This window comes from Tachysurus fulvidraco, chromosome 8 (genome assembly GCF_022655615.1).
Source record: "Tachysurus fulvidraco isolate hzauxx_2018 chromosome 8, HZAU_PFXX_2.0, whole genome shotgun sequence".
NCBI classification, from domain to species: domain Eukaryota; kingdom Metazoa; phylum Chordata; class Actinopteri; order Siluriformes; family Bagridae; genus Tachysurus; species Tachysurus fulvidraco.
Window position 1 is genome coordinate 15610750 of NC_062525.1, and position 20360 is coordinate 15631109.

At 38.9% G+C, this 20360-nt stretch overlaps 1 protein-coding gene across 1 annotated transcript in view; it reads right to left on the reverse strand.

Moving 5' to 3' along the window:
• Nucleotides 1-20360, reverse strand: part of snx29 (sorting nexin 29) — an 80036-nt gene that overhangs the window by 58960 nt on the left and 716 nt on the right. Inside the window, exons 2-14 of the mRNA XM_047817737.1 lie at nt 17955-18019; nt 16800-16852; nt 16415-16539; nt 14849-15029; nt 14617-14687; nt 13553-13807; nt 13010-13367; nt 12777-12901; nt 12481-12577; nt 12315-12397; nt 8291-8354; nt 7819-7947; nt 3619-3704 (exon numbers count right to left, since the gene is read on the reverse strand). Of these exons, the coding sequence (XP_047673693.1) occupies nt 3619-3704; nt 7819-7947; nt 8291-8354; nt 12315-12397; nt 12481-12577; nt 12777-12901; nt 13010-13367; nt 13553-13807; nt 14617-14687; nt 14849-15029; nt 16415-16539; nt 16800-16852; nt 17955-18019 (1692 nt within the window). The remainder of the gene's footprint in view (nt 1-3618; nt 3705-7818; nt 7948-8290; nt 8355-12314; nt 12398-12480; nt 12578-12776; nt 12902-13009; nt 13368-13552; nt 13808-14616; nt 14688-14848; nt 15030-16414; nt 16540-16799; nt 16853-17954; nt 18020-20360) is intronic.

Consider the following 20360-nt stretch of genomic DNA (forward strand, 5'->3'; position numbering starts at 1 on the left):
AGGGTTAACAGTAAAGGTTTTCTATTGCAGGCTTCGAGTCAATAGCAGAGCTTGAGGATGAGCAGGACGTGTGAGCGTCAGCTCTTTGATTAGAGAGGCAGCATGAAGCTCTCTCTCCACTGAGCATCTGCCTACTCACCTGCTGAGAATCATCAGAGGTCCTCAGCATGCAGTAGGCCTCTAAAGTCCTCCTTCATCTAAATAACATCAGATAAACGGCAGGCACACAAGGCAGACAGCTGCTGCACTCATTCGACTTTTACATTCACTCCCCAAAGATATTCCATGAAGCTTAAAGTACACTGGAGGACATGACTTCCAGAAAGAGCTGGATAACAAAAGTGATGACACGGAGCACATCATTATTTATCATGTTATTCATGCTGGATTTGAATCCCGAAGTTCAGGATTTATCAGGCAAATCAGTTAAGCATTAAATTGTTGATAATTCGAAGGACAAGCTCTCCTGGGTAATACTGGGGAGGCACGATTCTTATTATGACCTTGCTGCTTATTTCTCTCCATATATCTCCACCTGCTTTCTGTCATTTTCCAGTGTCAGAGCAAAAGCTGAACCAGAAATCAAGGGCCGCAGTCGCTCTGTGACTAATGTCAAGTGAGCTGAAGAGCTGAGAGGCCGGAGGTCAGTGGATAGCTATTGGGATGCACCTGTGTAGGTGTGAGGATTGACAAAGGAAATGAAAAATAACTGCAGGCAGCTAGAGCTGAACAGATCAGTCCAGGTGCTCCTCCTGAGGGCTCAGCCTGAGCTCCGGACCCATCTACAGAGCAAGAGCAATAACTGACAACACTAGTGTTGAAGCTGCCAAGTCCACATTTAACCCACAGGTGATAATTAAAATGTTAATTAACACTGCTGGTTAACAGGTGACAGCGACGCGCTTCCCCAGACGGTGGGCCACCTGGCCCCGCGGGCGTGCTCTCTCACCTCCTCTCTGTAACACACCTCTTCTGTTAAATAAAGAACAACCTCCCTCGTGCTCGCCAGGGGTCCGTATTAGTCAAAGTAAACACTATAACCTACATTTTCCCCCACACATGACCGCACACTCATTCGCACCTCTGAGCCAGAACTCAAGAGAGCCGGTACAAACTGGTTACCCTTAACAGGACAAGAGTGATAAGATCTGAGCCAGCGTGTAATGAATTTGAAGGATGCAATTATTAATGCTTTTTTCCAGCTGGGTCGGTAAATAATGGTCTTCACTGATTCATTAAGCATGGCCTTCAGGAGTAAGATGAGCGCCTAGTGAGAGTTTATTCGTTCTTGTCTAGGATCATGCATCTTTTTGCATGGCATGAGATTTGTTCAGTGTCTACTCATAAGAGCTTTTTGTATTATGAGACTAACCATTATTCCTTCTTATGATTATAAAGTTATAAAAGGTGCAACAGGCATCTGAGTTTTAGTAAAAAAAAATAGTGCTGTTTGTTTTTAAAAAAAAAAAAACCTATTTAACAATGCGTAAAAAACTTCACCTTGTCAAGGGGATTACATGTTCGGATCATGGTGATGCCTCAAGGAACTACTAATAATCAATCATTTTATTATTATTATTGTTGTTGTTGTTGTTATACAGTTATTTCCACTACAGATGCTGGGGAAAAGTTCAGCAAGTGGCCCCTCAGGACCTGAATAACTTTACAGAGGAGGACAGCTGTTCAAACACCCCTCAACCAGATGACAGTTCCGTCTGGAGCTTTGTAACTAATAGGCCACTTAGCATGGCACATTTACATGATTTTGCTTCTTATTTATGATCAAAACAGGGAAATTTGATAATGTGATAGGACAGATCCTGTCATGCAACTGTCATGCAACTCCTTAGAGAATCATTTCTATAACAGCGAGTCTGATCTAAATAAGATGAGTCTGCTTGAATCTGAGAAGACAATTGTGATGCACAAAACATGTCATAGGCTTTCAGGTGTTTATATAGATTTGTGAAATAAAAGTTCCAAACAGCTGCACCTGAGTTATAAACACAATGACGGGATGTGAAAAAGGCTTTATTTAAGCTTCAGTTTGGTGTTCATGGTCAGGTTCATGGTTTTTTCAGCTGCTACTCATCATTAAAGCAGGTGTACAGCAAGGCACATCATTAGTACAGTGCAGAAGACATGAAGGGAGACTGTTTACGCGCAGATATAAGAGCCCGGCCGCTGTGAGAACAGAGAGGGGCAGCGGAGAAAGCACATGGCAGCGCTGAGGCAAATTGGGAAATTTACATCAAGAGTGCTGCTCACTGCACAGACTGCTTGCCATATTCTGCAACAGGCCCGAGGGGGTGGTGTACACAGAATGTGTCGGCTGGATAAAAGGTCATTATTAGGCATCTGACTGGGGCTTGTCTCTGGCTGACTTCCCTGTGGAACCACACATTCCCACATAGTGACACACACACATCCATCTCTGTAGTGCAAAGACGAGACAAAGCAACTTGTGGTTGCAATTGACTGATGCGCATCAGGCTGATTAGAGCAACAAAATGTATAATTACAAAAGTTTTGCTGCTATTTTATAGTAGTAGGCACATCATCCCATTAAGCAGATCTACTGATGTACTAAAAAAAACAAAATAACAAACAAACTTTGCGATTTGCAAAAACCCTCATGGTTTGAGTTATGCATGGTCACAGAAATAATAAAAGCACTTCACATTCTCATCTTCTTAAGCTTTATTCGGCAATTATACAGGTGTGTTCCACACCTCCAGAGACTGGAGAGGTCATCAAAGAGTGCCTTAGGCAATTCATTCCACATGCTTCACAAATAACCTACCATTTCTTCCAAATGTAATTAGCCATTATTTCCCTTTTTCTATCTTCGATGTTAGCCTTGTTTGGCTTTTGAAAAGCCCTCTGTGCCGGCAGGTCTGTTTACAACCGCCTACAAAAGACCCGAAAGTGCTCTTCACACAACGCAGTGCTGAAGAGAAGGTGCTACTTCAGCACCAGGGACAGCGCCGGACTTGCTGCTGTGGGGTTGGGTTTGGGCAGCGCCAGCATCAGCCAAACAGCTACGCTGCGGTCTTCACTCTTCATGCTGTCGGCTAAGCAAGGCCAAGTACATGGTAGCATTAAGGTAGGCCAACAGCCAGACATGGTTATTATGTGTGTTTTCTCTTGCCTTACCGAGAGCCTGTGAGCTGGAAGGATGACACTCGACACTGCAACAGGCGAGGCCTGTGTTCACCCAGACATCCCCTCATGGTAGTTACATAGATTTTTTGCCTTCCTTCCCTCTAGTTTTCCTTCCCCCTCACTTTCACTTTAAATAACACACAATTTTCTACCCAGTCTCTGTTGCCCCGTGTGTTTGTGCTTGCCCACAGCCACATCATGCTACACCTCTTAACTGGAATACTCCTTGCACAGCAGCTTTTCATCTTCCAGCTAACTAACTTTTATTAAAAAAAACCCTAAGGACAAGTTAAAAAGATTGCCTTCTCTGAAACTAGGCTAATGACAAACAAATTTCTTCCTATTCTCTGCTGTGGGAACAAACCTTGAACAAGAGCGACACTGCTTTGAGATTTTATCCATTGTTGGGAGTTTTCATGAAAGTTCAGCATGAGTGAATGAATTACGACTTACAGTCGATGCTCTGGTTGCCTTCTCTCTTCAGCATTTGAACAGCACCCACATATTTCTTCAACTGGACCTTCAGCACCTCATTTTCCCTGCAAAACAGAGAGAAGTGCCATGTCTGACTCAGTTATGCCTGCATGCCCAGTGTGACCCATCCATCCGAGTTCTTATCATCTTCTTATAATTTTTCCCTTTATGAGAGCTCATAATCCTCTATAACTTCTAGAGCTCAAATATTAATTACTAAACAGAATAAAAACACCTGTGTCAAGGTTTGTAAGGAAATATCTCTTGAAAATGACTAAATAAAGTGATCAAGAGTAATTAAAATAATATCTACAGCATATGTAGCTCTGTCACCAGGGCTAATAAAAATCTGATTCAATTCTTGGAACAGCTTTACAGCTGCTGGTGAGTAACTTTCCAGAGATGTGGCCTAAGGGCTGTGAGGTGTGTGTGTGCGCGCGCGCTTATACTCAGCTTGGCTGATTCTACTGGTTTGAGAAAAATCAATCATAATCAATTCAGACTGTGAGGCTGTGAAAAGAAGCTTTCCTATTCTTGCTGAGGGCCTCTTGCAGCTTTCTTATCACACCACATTTTAAAACCTTGAATAGGCAGTGGAATGGAGGATTTCCGGAGGCGTTCAGATGGGCCAGTGTAGTTATTGGGAGCCAGCGAGCTGTGCACAATTCCAGCATGATTTAATTAAAGCTAATAAATGGCAGGTCTTCTGTGGAGAGCTGTCCAGCCCTCACGTGTGTCACATTGATCTTTTCCATGGACCATGCTGGCAGAGCCACAGAATTCAACACAATTTCATTTTAAAGAAACTAAGATGCCATAAAAGAAAGAGCACTGCTCAAATGACCACTTTACAGTCAGGCTAGAGAATACAATAAGGAAGATCAGTTATTTAATAAGCGCTACTTTTCAGTCTTAGGAGTAGATCCTACAATTAGTGAAGGGGCAAAAATTATTAGATAGTAAAATGTTTGACTTATTGTCTGGAGATCATGAAAACGAATCCCGACAATGTCACAGCCAAACATGGCGAGGAAACATGAGAGCAAATTCAGCTGTATTTTATGTCACTTCTAAGTAAATCACAGTTGCAGGTATCTGTGAGCCTGTGCAAGTGTGTTAAACTGCCCTGTGATGCAGCATGTGATACAGCTTGGGAGTAAGTTGGGAGGGGTCATAAAATTAATAAATTAAGAAATAGAGATATTTCTTACTTTCATTACACATGTATAGAGGAGATTGGAGGGTGAGGGCTGCATAACCTTGATTAGTCTATAGCAGGCAATATATACAACTGAGACAACAATAAACATGACTGCAAAACATTCTTCCATTTTACAAGTCCATGAAAAGGATGTCATTAATTTGATAAAGTAATTTTTCAATGGATTGAGGAAATTGTTCAGCTCAATAAAACATATTGCATGACATTCACATGGTAGTTTCTATACCCATAGAAAATTCAGCTGTGTAATTACTGTTTCATTTTCTAACTGTCAGATCTGACCTTTTTATCAATAAAATGAAATGATTTGATGAGCTTCCTGGAGCTTATCATCATAGTTCCTACCATTTACACAGCATGACAGAGGTGGCGGGACACACATTTTCAAAGCGAGCTTTCGCCACTGAGCTTTTACAAAATCAACGGCCCAATTCCAAAAGATGAACCCATTAAAAATGCCCTTCAAATGAAACTTCAAAGAAATTTCAATCACCACACAGTTTGTGAAGGCTTACAGTGTACTGAGCTTTGGTCAATATTGCACACCAAGCAGATGTCAGCAAGCAACCCTGCCACAACATAAAACCTTTGGTGAAACAGGATCACAGAAAGGATTAGGAGACCTCGCCCACTGCAGAGGAGATGAAACAAAATGAGACACACAGTGTGTCAGTGTCCTCCACACAGGTTAATAAAGGGGAAAAGCAGTTATGGCAAGGAGATGGATTTCAGATTAGATGTGCTTCTAGCACTGCTTGACTAGTCCCACCATCTCTCAAAGTACAAGCTAGGGATACATCAAGACTCCTTCCTTTGTTTGATTTAAACTCAAGGTATCCTTAGTCTGTGACCTAGTGTATCAGTATTGATGTGTTCACTGACAGAGACCTCAAAGCACTTCTGTACCCCACTCAAGGACGTTTTCCAGACGACTTAAATGTAAGTGTACTCCCTGCCTTTAATGCGGCTGTAACGGGCTTTACAGAAGTTCATACATCAGGAACGATGTGGTGACTAGCTTCTTGAAGCTTGTCTAGAGAGAGGGAATAAGCAACTAAATTTGAAATAATACGAGGTCAAAGTCTTAGAACTCTTATACCACTGTCACTATGTAGCAAGCCAAATATTAAACAATAATATGTTTGCAGTGTTAAGCACTGCACACTGCTGAAGAGTTTGAGAGAATGATGAAACGCTCACAATTGAAGTGTGACAGACATCATTACTACACTGTGAGATATTATGAATGAGTCATTGGTTTGATCTATTAGACAGGTAAGGGAAAGGCATCAATGACGTGAAAGCTAACACGGTTTACTTTGACGTGACACTTTTATTGTAAATCCTGCTTCCTGCTCCCTGCAGAGGCTTTCCTACTGTGCTAAATAAATTCACTCTTCGCTTACTCTGTGTGTTATCTACATGAGACATTACACTAAAGCTAATGAAATACCGGCACAACCAGCACATCTCTGAGAACGAAACACTATAACTGTGGATTTTACTTTTCTGTCACAGACTGAGACAGAAACCACGTACCCACATTATGGCCACACATTTCACCCCAAACCACCTGGTCTACACTGGCAGTTTTTCTGTACCAGAGTGTTCAGTGTCATAGCAATGCAGGCAGTATTTTGGCTGAGGACGTGCGAGTGCGTGATTGTGTCGACCAGGCACTGAGCAAAGCCCCACGTCTTAAGTACTGCCCACTGTGCACAACAGAATAAAGACTGCGCAGCTCCAAAGATCTCTCACTAAGCAGCCGGCCAAGCTGCCCCCTTATTTTTAGTCTCCATCGACTTGGCAGGATTTCATTTGAGTCAGACACTTTGATTGACTTCACTGCTCCTTCTGCTTCAGAGTCTAAAAACTGAGACCGATGAAGCCAAAATAAGACAAGCTTAAGTCACCCACGTTCTCTCCTCAAGCAGGAAGCAGGGAAATGAATGAGAGGGGATATTTTTTTTTGCAGGTACAGTAGTACAGAGTACAATTTTATACATTCGTTACATAGTAAGAGCTGATTAATCACAATCTTCTTACAACCATTCAGACAATGAATGGGTTATAAATAAGCAAATATAGTAGATATTATATATATATATATATATATATATATATATATATATATATATATATATATATATATATATATATATATATACATACATATACACACACACACACACACACACACACACACACACACACACACATATATAATATGTATGTATGTATATATATAGTATTTACATATATATATACATACATATACATACACATATATACATATATACATAAAATTTTATGTAATAGTATTCTGAAACTTGTGCATGGTAACAGTGTATAGTGCATATTTATGAAGTGTAACAGAACACACATATCAAAAAGATTAAAAGACAGAAAATAACTGCCTGAATATTGCTGCTATGAGTTTGTAGCTGTGGTTGTCATACACATTGAGCTTTATTACAAGTAACTGCAGCATTTTGAACATTTTTCTTTTATGGTTGTTTCTAGCAAAGCCTTTCCAGTGTCATTATTTTAATTCAGACATTAAGTAACCTATCCTAGCATAACTGGCAGTTTCCATGACATAAAGCAGTCTGACAGCAATTTTAATAAAAAAAAGATAATAAAAAAAACTAATAATGTTCAAATTCAGTAAAAGCTCCATATGCTGACCTCAATCAGATCAGTATCCAGCCAGCTCTCTGTACACATTGTGTCTGTCATGTAGATTTCAAAGACCAGCAACCATTCTTTTCTAGCATGAGAGAAAAGTAATGCTTACAGTGCAGTGACCTGCACTGGCACAAAGAGAAGCTTATGGTGTAACCTGTTTTTTTGGCACTACAGTGTTTCTGTTCATATGCAGTAAAAGCTTTTGCAACAGAACATGCTTAGAGGCCGTCACACGTGGAACTAAAAAGTCTAAAACAAAGTGCTTCTACCTCCCAAGTGCCTGAACTTTGGCAGTGTGTCTCTCCTCCAGGTCAGACAGTTTCTTCTTTAGACTGTCAACTTCAAGCCGTAGTCCAGCTGAGTGCTCCATCTCTCCATCCAGCAGACTGCGCAGAGACCTGCAGGCATCAGCACATACAGCAAACACACACAAACACACACAGGCACAGAGCACACACGTTCAGACATCCGGCAGCAAATATTCATTTCACAGTAGCTCAGTGTGACAGACTTGTGTAAGTGTACTGTTTGTCTCTTTACAGCCACTAGAATGACCAATAGCATTTCCAAATAAATGGTTAATTCTACATCATTATATATATATATATATATATATATATATATATATATATATATATATATATATATATATATATATATAAAACACAAATACAGATAGACTCTGTAGACAGCTGTTAAATAAAAAATGGCAAAAGAAAAAAAATAATAAAAATGACTCACGTGTTCTGCTCGGTGAGCTCATCCTTCCTGTTCATCATGGCCACAATAGCTTGACGTAGTTCAGCTGTAGAAGCAGAATCGTTTGAAAAGAAAACCAGAATAAAACATGACTGGTGCATTGCAATTTTCCCCTCTTACAGGAAGACATGCTCAATTTCTCAAAGAACAATATGAAATATTTTCAGAATACTCAATACATCAGTGAGGTGAGAATCAGTGTCCCATGCAGACCACTACTCTGCACATTTATGGAAACTGTTCCAGACTACTGACATTTTCATTTGAATAGCACCACGGAAATAATAAAGAGAACTTTGTGCGGCTTAAAATATCAGCCAGACGTTAATTTCTTCTAAGTGAGGGTGACATGAAAGGGTGAGACATTTATAACAGTGCACAGCGAGAGGGTTACACCAGTGATTTCAGTTTAACAACCGACTACCTGTGACTAAGAGACAATGAGTCTTTACTAAACACTTATTCAGAGCCTAGGAGACAGTTCTCCCAGAAAGTACAGAATTAAAAATAACAAGAAAGAACAGCTATAATTGCCCAGATAAAACAATGATGATTTGTTGTCAGGTTCAGAAAATGAATGCCGTAAATCATAAAGCAACCACGTCACACAGTGGTTTCTGTTAAGGTGAATGGTGAGAGTTTAGCAAAACAAAATCAGTCCATTTATGATTTAGTTAAGCATTGGACAATTTTATGATGTTTAAACATCAGTAAATTATTGCGGCTGACAATGGTCAAAAACTGACAAGGAAGAAAGAGAAAAAGAACACAAATTTCAGCCTAAAAAGATCCAATAGGTGTAAAAAAAAAATAAATAAATAAATAAATAAAATAAAATCAAACGCTCTTAAATTTACTGTTTGATACATCATCTAAAAATCCATACCACCAAGCGGAGTTTCATGATTCCAGCTGCCAACACACAGTAATGGTAATATTATTCCCACCTCCACTTATAACCTAAAATAATGGAGATGCTCAGTTTCCTGTCTCAGTTTCCTTACACTATTTATTGAGATTCTTTTTTACTGGTAAATTGCAAACATTGCACAAGCCTGCTGTATGCTCTGTTACCTTGTGCTTGCTTTAGCTGTTAACTGTATGGATCAATGCAGCACATGTGACATGCAATCCTGACATGCAATACATATCACATGTGGCGCATATAACTGGCCTGGAGGTTGGGAAAGATTAGATAGAACATTGTTGATTTGAGAAACAATAGCCATTTGTAGGTGTCGGCTCACGGATGCCTAAGCGGGCAGTTGATGTCTTCTGCAAGGCCATTCATCTGTCTTGTAAAGACACATGAGCAACAGCGTGTCAAGACAGAGCTGCAAGTCTCGGAGGAAGTATGTGTTAGCTTTTACCGTCCCTGTTTTTTTATCTCCTGTGCAATAAGGTAATGGGTGGCAAGTGGTAATGAATAAATTGTGAGAAAATGGAGCAAAACTGAATACAAAAAAATTTGAAAATTTGATTTGGTATCTGTTGTTAAACAGGTTAGAGACCCTTGATTTGTAGTGCCACTAAAAGCTTCTGCTCCAAGTGAAATGCAAAGCCAGAAGGCTTTGCATCAGCAGCAAAACGAGACACAGGCTTATGCTTCGACGCTCGCAGTGCCTGAGGGCTGCTCCGATCTTGACAAAACAAAGATCTCACATTAAACCAACCTCAGGAGCTGTGAACCAATCTCTGAAGGAAGGCATCTATGTAATCATGCCTGGCTCTTTCCAAAGGATGTAAACTCAAAAATTGAGCAAAAACTCACTGCAAGATCCTCTTTAGAAGTCTGCGTTATTTCTCAAGGGACAAGGCTCAACAGTGAACAACAGAATCAGAGAGTACTTCTCCCTAACACAGACCACTGTGAGGTAGCACTCAGGAAGCCTGAATGTTGGCAACATATCGGTTTACTGATCATATGTAAAACATTAAATTAACTTAACTCTAATGATTATAAACATGGAGCATACGTGGGCAAAGTACGGCCCTCCAGCTGCTTGTGTTTCAGCCGAGTGTCCAAGACCAAAGGCAATACCTTTATTAGGACACATGAGAATGTGTGATTTAACAGCGTACGCTGAACAGACATGTACCTAAGAGGCAACACTTTAATATTTTCTTATGTAATCTTATCCTTGCAGCATCCAGACAGTGGAGCAGTTGACACACACAGTGCATATTTTCAAATTCTGTTTCTGCTGCATGTTCGTGGTTTTTAGCTAGAAACACTATATACAGAATTATTTAGCAGAGTATTGTTCTAAACAGCTTATGATCTAAACCATGATGATCAAACTTTATAAAATCCACATATACTGTAAACTTGACCTGTTGGCATGTGTTACCAAACATGAATATGAACAAATCTCACCAGCGAAATCAATCACTCTTCCATAATTATATCTGTTAAGTGTCTGTTTTATATTCGAGTGAAATTTGTATGATGTAAAAACAGTTCTTAAGATACGTAGACAAGTAATCATAAAGGATCACTCACGTATTCCAGTATGTAGGTCTAAGCATTTATGGGGTTAATTAGGAGAATGGTACATTGGTCACAATTGTACATATAAGCTTAATGGAGCGTCTCCAAACGGAGAATATCAAATGTTGCCGCAAGCATTTACAATCTAATGTAGTTCCTGAGCCAACGACTTTGCCCATCCCTACTACAGACTGTCAACATGATTAATTTTACAACATTCAGAACTTCAGAAGTAAAATCTTTACTGCAAAGTAACAACAAAATATTTGAAATTAATTTGTTTGTGTATACAAGGTCAGAGAGAAACTAAGTGTGTATTTTGTGTGTGTGTGTGTGTGTGGAGATGATCCCGCCTCCTCCCGGGAGCCTCCATCTGGAGGAGAAACACACCCTGATGACTTGTTCGTGCCTCGGACGCAGAAACACACATGCACCCACACACAATTTATGAGTAATCACAATAGCAGTATCCACACACAAAGAGCTATTCAAAAGAGGTGGCACAAAAATCTGCATTACACAACCATATTTTTCTTTATATGTTTAAGATTTATAGATTTGTAACAACGGGGGTCTCCTATGCATTCGATGTTAGTTTGAGCAAAGTGGTGTGATGATAAAGTAAACACTTTAGGTGGATATTTCTTATTCACAAACGTAGCAGGTTTCAGTCTCCTAGTGCTCGTTTTTTAAACACAGTGGGAAGCTGAATGAATGCATTTAAGGCCAGTAAGTACCTACATGCATTTCAATGTGTTGCACTGTGCTGAATTTAATGCAGTTTATTTCAATTCAATTCTAATCTCTGCCACCTCTACGTCCGTCTTTGCATACTGTTTTTATCCCCCAGAGTAACTTACTGAGGTACTGCTCTGGATCAACAGTGCCCTCCACTGGAGAAAGGTCCTCAATCAGAAACAGTAGAAATGCAACAGGCTTCAATGCAAGTCTAACCATGAAACACTCAGAAAAAAGACTGAGATAGCTCTGTTTATCTTTAGAGACACACAAACATCAGAATATTTCTTTCCACATGTTACCCATAAACCATTATTAGGTTCAAAGTAAACACTCATTTCCCCAATCAGATCTGCCCCTGCTGGTGTATGAATATATGACTAACAGCTAAAGCAGCGTAGCTGGAACACGGCTGAAAGTGTGGTCATGATTTCGAGCAAAACATATAGGAAGTTCCGTTACTTACAATCAGGACAGCTGCACAATATATTGTTTAACCACAGCTTTTAGATTCTCAGGCCAGGTTGGTCAAATGATGATGATTAACTGAACAGCAGTTGTGACGGTAGTCTCAGTAATTCAGTGTATGAAATAAGATTTAAATGAATGTTCTCAGTCTAGCAGGTCATTGTTTCTATAGTTACTCATTCACAGGAAGTTGTATGGCTGATACTGCACATATTCCTATAAAACAGGCAATGACTGTTGATATTTGAAAGGGAAAAGTGTGCAATCTTTGATATGAGGATTGCAGAAAAAAAACAGAAAACCACTCACCCATAGTCATAGAGTCAGGCAGGCCAGGACTGGTCACTGCACTGGTCACAGACGCATTGTGGGTCAACAAGATGGAGTCCATGCTAAAACGGAGAAAGCACTTATTGCAGTCAATGAAGAGCAGCCCAGCATTATTTCAGTAAGAAGTACAAAGCAGAAGTGTTACCTGAACTCTGTCTCAGCTTTTGGTTTTTCGGTGTCCGTGGTTGGACTCGAGCTCTCTGTCTGCTCGTGAAATCCCATCGTCTCGACGAAGCTGTCAACTGAAAGTAAAAAAGCAGATCAGGGAGTTAGTTCCTAAAGTTAATTTCACTTCTATGTACTACTATTTCTATTAGAAGGTGATACAACTCAAAACAACTCTTTATTTAAAAAGCATAAAAGGAATATTAATAAATGGACTGCAAGTCAATTGTTCGTTTTATAAATAAGACCAGAGCAAGTGAGACAGGTTATGCAGACCTTTCGGGCTGTAGGTTTCTGCTGCAGTAAAAGGGATGAGGATGTCTGAGCTGTCGTTGTCAGTCTCCGTAACGACCGGCCTAGGGCTCCAGGTCGAAATGCTGGACAAGCTTCCAATTACAGCTCTGGAAGAACAAATCACTCGTACTCAGTTGTGTGACATGTTATTCTAGATCATCACTATTTAATTCATTTCATTCAAAATAAGATATAGTATATGAGCAGGAACACACTGTTCCCCACTGCCTTGGTCCTCCTGCAGCACTGGCTGGCTCTTGCCATAAAAATCTTCGTCCTCATCTTCTTCATGGTCAGTGCTCTTGGACACAAGTAGAACCCCATTCTGTGGAGGAGTTTCAGCCCAACTGATGATGCCATGCTCTGGCTCAGGCAGCCCGTTCTGTAAGGGGGACGTCTCACAAGCCTCTAGAGCATCCTCCGAGTTCACATCCCCTGTTGTACTCTTCCTCAGACTCAAGACACCCCCACACCCCTCGTCTTCATCCTCTGCTCCCGCGTCCAGGTCATCGTCAAATGAAATGATATTAGTGATTTTCTTCTTCCTCCTGCGCTCCTTCCTCAAACCAGAGTCTAAACAGCAAAGGGAACAGAAACCAGGAAGATGTTGAACAGTGATCTTCACATGAATAATTACTAAGAAGAGGCAATACTAGAAACCTCTAAACAGTTACTAGTATGGATACTAACCATAAAGAGTGTTAATAACCTAAAAATTAGGTTACATACAGAACGTTTTCATGTACTCTCCCTTATACCTGTGGATGTGCTCCGGGGCAAGACGGGAAGGGGGTCAGATGGACAGTCTGAACGTAGTGTAAAACCAGGCACCACTGCTGTGGCAGTGCCGATCTCTCGGAGCAGGGTGCTGACACCCTGAGCTGACTCCTTCCAGAGACTACTCATGCCCTGTGTGGACTCTTTCAGCAGATGTGAGACAGAAGGTCCTGTGCGTGCTTGCCCATTTAGATCCGTGTTATCAATGTTTATGGCAAACAGGATGGAGTTCAGTCCTGCTTCCACAGAGAAAAAAAGAACATTCAGGTGAAATGATGCTCTGATGTAAACATATAAATGTATAAATTGTTGTTGTCTTTTAAAAGTTTTGGAAAAGCTGATTTTCTTTGTACTTGTGTGTATGTTAAATGCTGATTACTCATAAATTACAAAGCCTGTTCACAACACAGTTCATTTACATTTATTAATGCCCGCAATACTCCATGAAAGACAAAGATGACGAAGAGCCGAAAACAACTAAATGATGACTAAACTGTGAACAAGAACCCTGTAGAAGCAGGTAAATATTTCAGTAAGTAACTCATCAGTTACAGTTTATTGGTTACCACAGAGAGAGACTGACTTCCCCTTTTATACACCAGCATTTCTTCTGTCCTATGAGCTAGAGTCTTACTTGTCTTCAAATATACATTTTTTAGTGCTTTGTTTCAAGTCATTATTATTAATAAATCAACCAGGTTTCGGCTTCATGGATGCAACTGAAATAATATATTTAAACTCAAAACTGTAATGCATATATAAAATTGGATCTTTTCTGAACTGGATTTTCATGAATACAACATTTCTTTTGTAAGTTCTACTATGAATGATCTCTGAATACGTCCTTCAGTGTAATTAATTAGGCTCAAAGTTTAGATGGAATGGTTAATAATTAAGAAAAATAAATGAAAAAAAATTGCAGTTAAAGAAAGACATAAATAACAGTACGACATCTCAGTCAACCTTTTTTATTTTAAGTTGATTTTTAAATTGAAAGATGAACGTACACACGATAAGTTACAGTAACCCACTAACGGCTACTAACCTGCAGCCATAGTGGGAAGCATACTGGCTCTCTCCTCATCAAGGATAAAAGCCCATTCTTCATAAAATGTACTAGGAAACATATGAATGATTTGACATGAGTTGCGATTTTTATGACTCAAACAAGCCGCAAAATATATTGTGCATCCACAGACATCAAAGCGGAAAATACATCGTTCTTGACTGAGAAACTGAATAAAACAGTAGTTTAAATCAAACAGAGCAAGAACTACCTCAGTCGAGGGCGGTCAGCCAGCAGCATGTGGAGGTAGCGCTCCAAAGAGTGCTCGTTGAGAGCACAGCGTAGCCAAGCCCTGCCTCGGCCCAACTCAGACCAGATGTTCCCTAGAGAGTAGAAACGCTGCAGCTCATGACGGTTCAGGTGCTCTTTCACATAGAACCAGAATGTCAAATCTGCAAAGTCACACAGCACTGTTACACATCCTCCATTTTCATCTGAGAATTCTGCTTCAGTTTACATGCCGGTTTAACTGCTTTAACACATCTTGCTAACCTACTGCACAGACTGTAGTTAAAACTGAGCTTATTACAAATATTCTACTTGACTCAGGTTAACAGGGTCAAAAAAAATAAAGTAAGGGGTGCAGTGGTGTGCTTCCTCAGCCACAGGAGGACTCTACACAGGCTTGTGTACATCTTGAGTATTTAAAAGAGAAAACTGAAGACCAAAGTGGACAAGAGCTCATTGAACAGCAGTGCAACATGGGATAGATGAAAACTGCTCCAAATTGCAACAGCCATCAACCAGAAGCCAGGTTTAGATCTTGAACCTATTGTGGTGGTTTTAGCTGTTTTAAGTTGCAAATACAAGACAAATTGTCAGTAAATATTTGTTCCTCATTTGGTCAGTTGCAATTGGAGTTAATGTTCCACTTGATATGCTAGAATGAAACAGACTGATATGATTATTTTCAAAGAAGTTTAGGTGAAGATAAGTAAATCGTTGAAAATGATCTACTGAAAACGAGATTAGATCAGTTTCAGAACAATAATTACAGAAGAAAACTGTGGGCCCCATATCACACTGCATAAAAGAGGACCCTGGGTACAACCTGCTGAAAGTCTCCTGGGATCCACAAAGTCTCTAAACAAAACTAAAAGGCACCTACAGCAGACAAACAGCAGAGACACTCATAAGGTTTAAATGTCATCTGCCTATGATTCTTGCAATCTTTTCTTGGCACACTTTTCTTTTCTTGGTGATACTGATAACTGATTGTAAACTTAAAATGCCATACATTTTTTCCAAAATGAAGAAGATAGAGAGAGGGACTCCCGATATGTTAGTCCTACTTTCTAATTAAATTGCTATTGCACTCTTAATAGTGACAATACTATACTAACTGAGGTGGTCACAAAAATTTACCTCTGCAGCTAATCTCTTTATCACTCTTTTTACAGTGCATTAAAAAAATAGTATCATTCTTAGTCTCCCAGTTTCTTAAAAAAACTCTAGACCACAGCAGGTGTGGGTAGATAAACCTCAGAGGTGGCCTGTTTCTCTTTTTTGCCCTTTTTCATGATGCTTATTGCATTACCATCTGGTTTCACAAGCACTCTCAACACCTGCGCTCCCAGTATGAGACGTCTGAAGCATCTGTTTCCTCTATGGACTGCCCACAGCTCTATAGATACTCTCTGTTACTAAGATACCTCCGACCTAGGGCCTCACAGGTTTAAAAGGTAAGCGTATGCTGACAGTTCATTTACCTTTGTCAAGGTTTCTGCTCACTGATACAAATGTTTAAAAAGGTTACTCAAGTCTGTTGATTGTTTACCTCCTTCTGTCTTGCTAGTGAAACCAGCCACCTGCTTTATGGCTGCAGCGGTGAGCGCCAGGCCTCGGCTCTTCCTCAGACCGTGTTGAAGCACGGCCTCAAACTGGGCACAAAGGCATATGACTCTGAAATCACACACAGAAGTCAGGAACAAATTAGTCACAAGGACACAACAGAAGCCTAGGTCAAAAAATAGTAATGAAAAATGTGCAATAATAAAATAATTGAAACCGCAACCACACCAGAATTAAAGTTGAGTTATAGTCAGGGAATTGTATAAGATAAGGCAAACAATTGTAGAAGTATTTTTAAAGCAATGAGAATTTGAATATAACTGAATGACTTAGAAATTAAATTTCAGCATAACCCTTAAATTTCACCAAACCTGCTGTCCGAGTCTGAGGCGATCTCCTTCCTTCCACCAAAGCGAATTTGGCACTATAAAAAAATCATAACATATGAAATCATAAATAATATTTGAAAATATGCATAACTAAATATATTTAAATAAGGTTTTAAAGTGTTTTGTTGTCACACAACTCACAAAAAAGACCAGAGCTCATATCCAACTCTCCCTACATTTCTCCCATCTGCCCTTATTGCACAGATTCTTAGTTATGTACACATTTTTAGTTATTGCACACATTTCTGGTTGTTGCACAAAGGTCTTATGTAATGAACAGATTATTCATTATTTCATTTTTATAAACTCTATTATTCTTTTCCAAACTACTTGTAGTTTTAATACGTGTAGAAAAGATCAAATACATTCGAATCTTGACAGCTTAACTGTGCTCAGAGCGATCCGCTTTTAAACTCATATGATTTCCTTAACAAGTAAACATCAAACTTACAGACTTAGTTCATGAATTATTCCAAATATATTTTTAACTGTACATCAAATTATGGTTGTTTAATGGAGATGTAGAGATGTTTATTCCTGAACTTTTCACCAAAAGAGGCATATTTGTTATTAAAAGAATTAAGATATTAGATTTAGTAGATGATAATCATAGAGCTACATACTTACAGTGTGGTTAAAATGTCACAGCCTGCATTATTATATCACTGACGGTTATGGCATATATTATAGCAGTCTTATAGCAGGTTTTAATATTTAAGGATAAAGTTGAATTTATGAGATAAATAAGGAGTTATAACGCTTAAATAAGTTAAATAAGGAGATGTCTGAACATATACCATATTTACCACTTATCCACTTACCACTGCCCAGAAAAGCCTTTCCTGCCCATCCGATTAGCAATGATTAATATGAAATTACTGAAACATTATTACTCTTTATTTTAACTTGAACTAATTTTAAGAATTTTAGATTGTACTTTGAAACTATATTTGAACTACTGAAGTATGTTTTTATTCCTAAATTTTTTACTTCATTTACCCCTTTAACTAAATAAAACTATAACATACAGTCGTAGGATTTTGCGCAATCACACAACCTCTAGATATAAATCACACACCCCAGAGGTTCACCTATTCTTGACCCTACTTTAACAACCATGAGCTTGAGATACTTTACCTGTTTGACTGCATCAAGCAATCTTTCCAGAAGGTTTTGTCTTTTCAGGTCATGTTGCTGTGTGCCTAAATGATACGAACATACAACGTGTTACTGACACATGCTCTTGACTCACAAAAACCTATCCAGATATTGCACAAAGCCTGCACATGTGCATGAGCCACCAAGCCATCATCAGTACACATCACTAGCACAATTTTACATTTGTTTGTTATTGAGGATTAGAGAAGTTGTCAGGGCTTTATATTATACATATTCCTGTTTTATAAGCAGAAGTATCCACTTAATTGAAATGTCAGACTTCCACCTTCTCACGATTACCAAGAGTTCATCATTTATAAAATGATGTGTTTAAACTGACATGGTATGTGGTATTTGTATTAAAGTATCATGATTGTTTAATGTCAGTCTGTATATTAATAATGTCTGATTTGCTCTGTGACTTGTACGTGATTTTATGGCACAATGTGAATGAATTAAATGCTACAGCAAAAGTTATTCCAGTACCGCATTTGCAAACGAGCTCATTTCTAAATTCTTTCTATGAGGACAGAGCTCAATTTGAGTGAGAGTGTAAAGAGGATGTAGCTGCTCATAGTTAAAAAGTTGATAGTATTTGTCGCATTTAAAAGTAGCACAGCCTTTTAAAGTGTACTCACTGGATAACGTGTATGTGAGTACGCTAAGAAGCAAGCCCTCTAACCTGGCTCGGGTTTTTTTTTCCCCTCATTGGCATCCTCTATTTTCAAAGTAAATAAAAAAAAATCTAATTCAAGAGTAAGATTAGAGTAACATTTTCTTGTGTCTGAGTACTGACATTTAAGACAGACCCTAAAGTTTTAAAAATGATATAAGATTAAAGTAATATAAAAAAGAAAAAAATACCTGCTACATTCTATGACTTGTGTAGGTTAACATTATTACATAATTAAAGGCTCTTTTTTGCTTATTGTAAGTTTTTTTTTTAACCATCATGGGAATTAGTGTGCAATCAGGGGAATGTAGTTATGTTCATCTAGATCTGGGGGCTGACCCAATCATAAGCCGGGAAATGACACATTGTTTTTGAATACACGAACAAAAATACTTCAGACCAAATAAACTGTCTCTTAAAGAAAAATATTAGTCACATTTACAATCAGCAGCACTGTCAACAGCCTTCTTGTCTGAATACATATAATGTCACATGAAACTGGACTTTCAGAATAATTTCCTTGTTCCAGGAAAACCAGTGAAGTGCACAGAGCCATATCTTTGTGTAGGATGATAATACACTGATATACACTGACTGGCCTTCAAAACTGCTTGACTTCTGTCCACTGAAACTTGTGGGACTGAAGCGAAACTGCTTTAAAGCCAAAAACATTTTTTTAGAAAAGAAATGTGATGTGAATAACCTGCCGTTGTAAAAGACAGAATGTTTTATCATTATTCGAGTCTGTTACACAGCATGAAAGGAGATGGACATTTTATTTACACTTTATTCTATGTTGGTCAATGAATATGTGAAATATTATGCTATTTGTTGCTATAAAATGTTCAACACAATTGCAAAAGACTACCAGAATTTCATAACTCTGACAGCTCCTGTGTGTGTGTGTGTGTGTGTGTGTGTGTGTGTGTGTGTGTGTGTGTGTGTGTGTGTGTGTGTGTGTGTGTGTGTGTGTGTAGTGCACACCACTGTTCTGAGGCAATACAGAGTTCCTAATAACCAGAAAACGAAGCACAAGTTTAAATTCCAACAATGCCACAGCCAAGAAGATGCGAAGGATATTCTTTCTCTGTCTGTCTGTCTGTCTGTCTGTCTGTCTCTCTTAACAATCACGGTGACACTAACCAATCAAGGTCAAGTGTTAGCTCATGTATGTGAAAAAGAGCAGCCAGTATGTGTTACACTTCCATGTGAAGCCACAATTACATTTGTATTCCAGAGAAAGATCAGTAGCTGTCATGTGAATGATGGGTGAAATGATCAAATAAATTATTCTGACTAATGGGAGAGAGAGAGAGAGAGAGAGAGAGAGAGAGAGAGAGAGAGACGACACCTAAGGTGACAAAACTCGAATCACTGTAATGCTCTTAAATAAATATCCAAGTGATTAAATTAAATGTTTAATCATGAAATCAAAATAATATTGAAAAAACACAGTTCAACCAATTAATCAGGGGATTTCTTACATTTATATCATTATTACATTGTATTTCCCAACAGTCCACGTGTGATAGTTTAGTACAATTTAAACAAAACAAAACAAAAACAGTTCCAGAGAAAAAACTGGACTGCTTATTCAAATTGTTAGCATGCTAATAAATAACACAAGGCTCGTCATAGACAAGTAAATAAAGTGAAAGTAAGTAAATAAAGTGAAAGTAACACCGACGCGTCTTCGGAATCACGGTCTATAA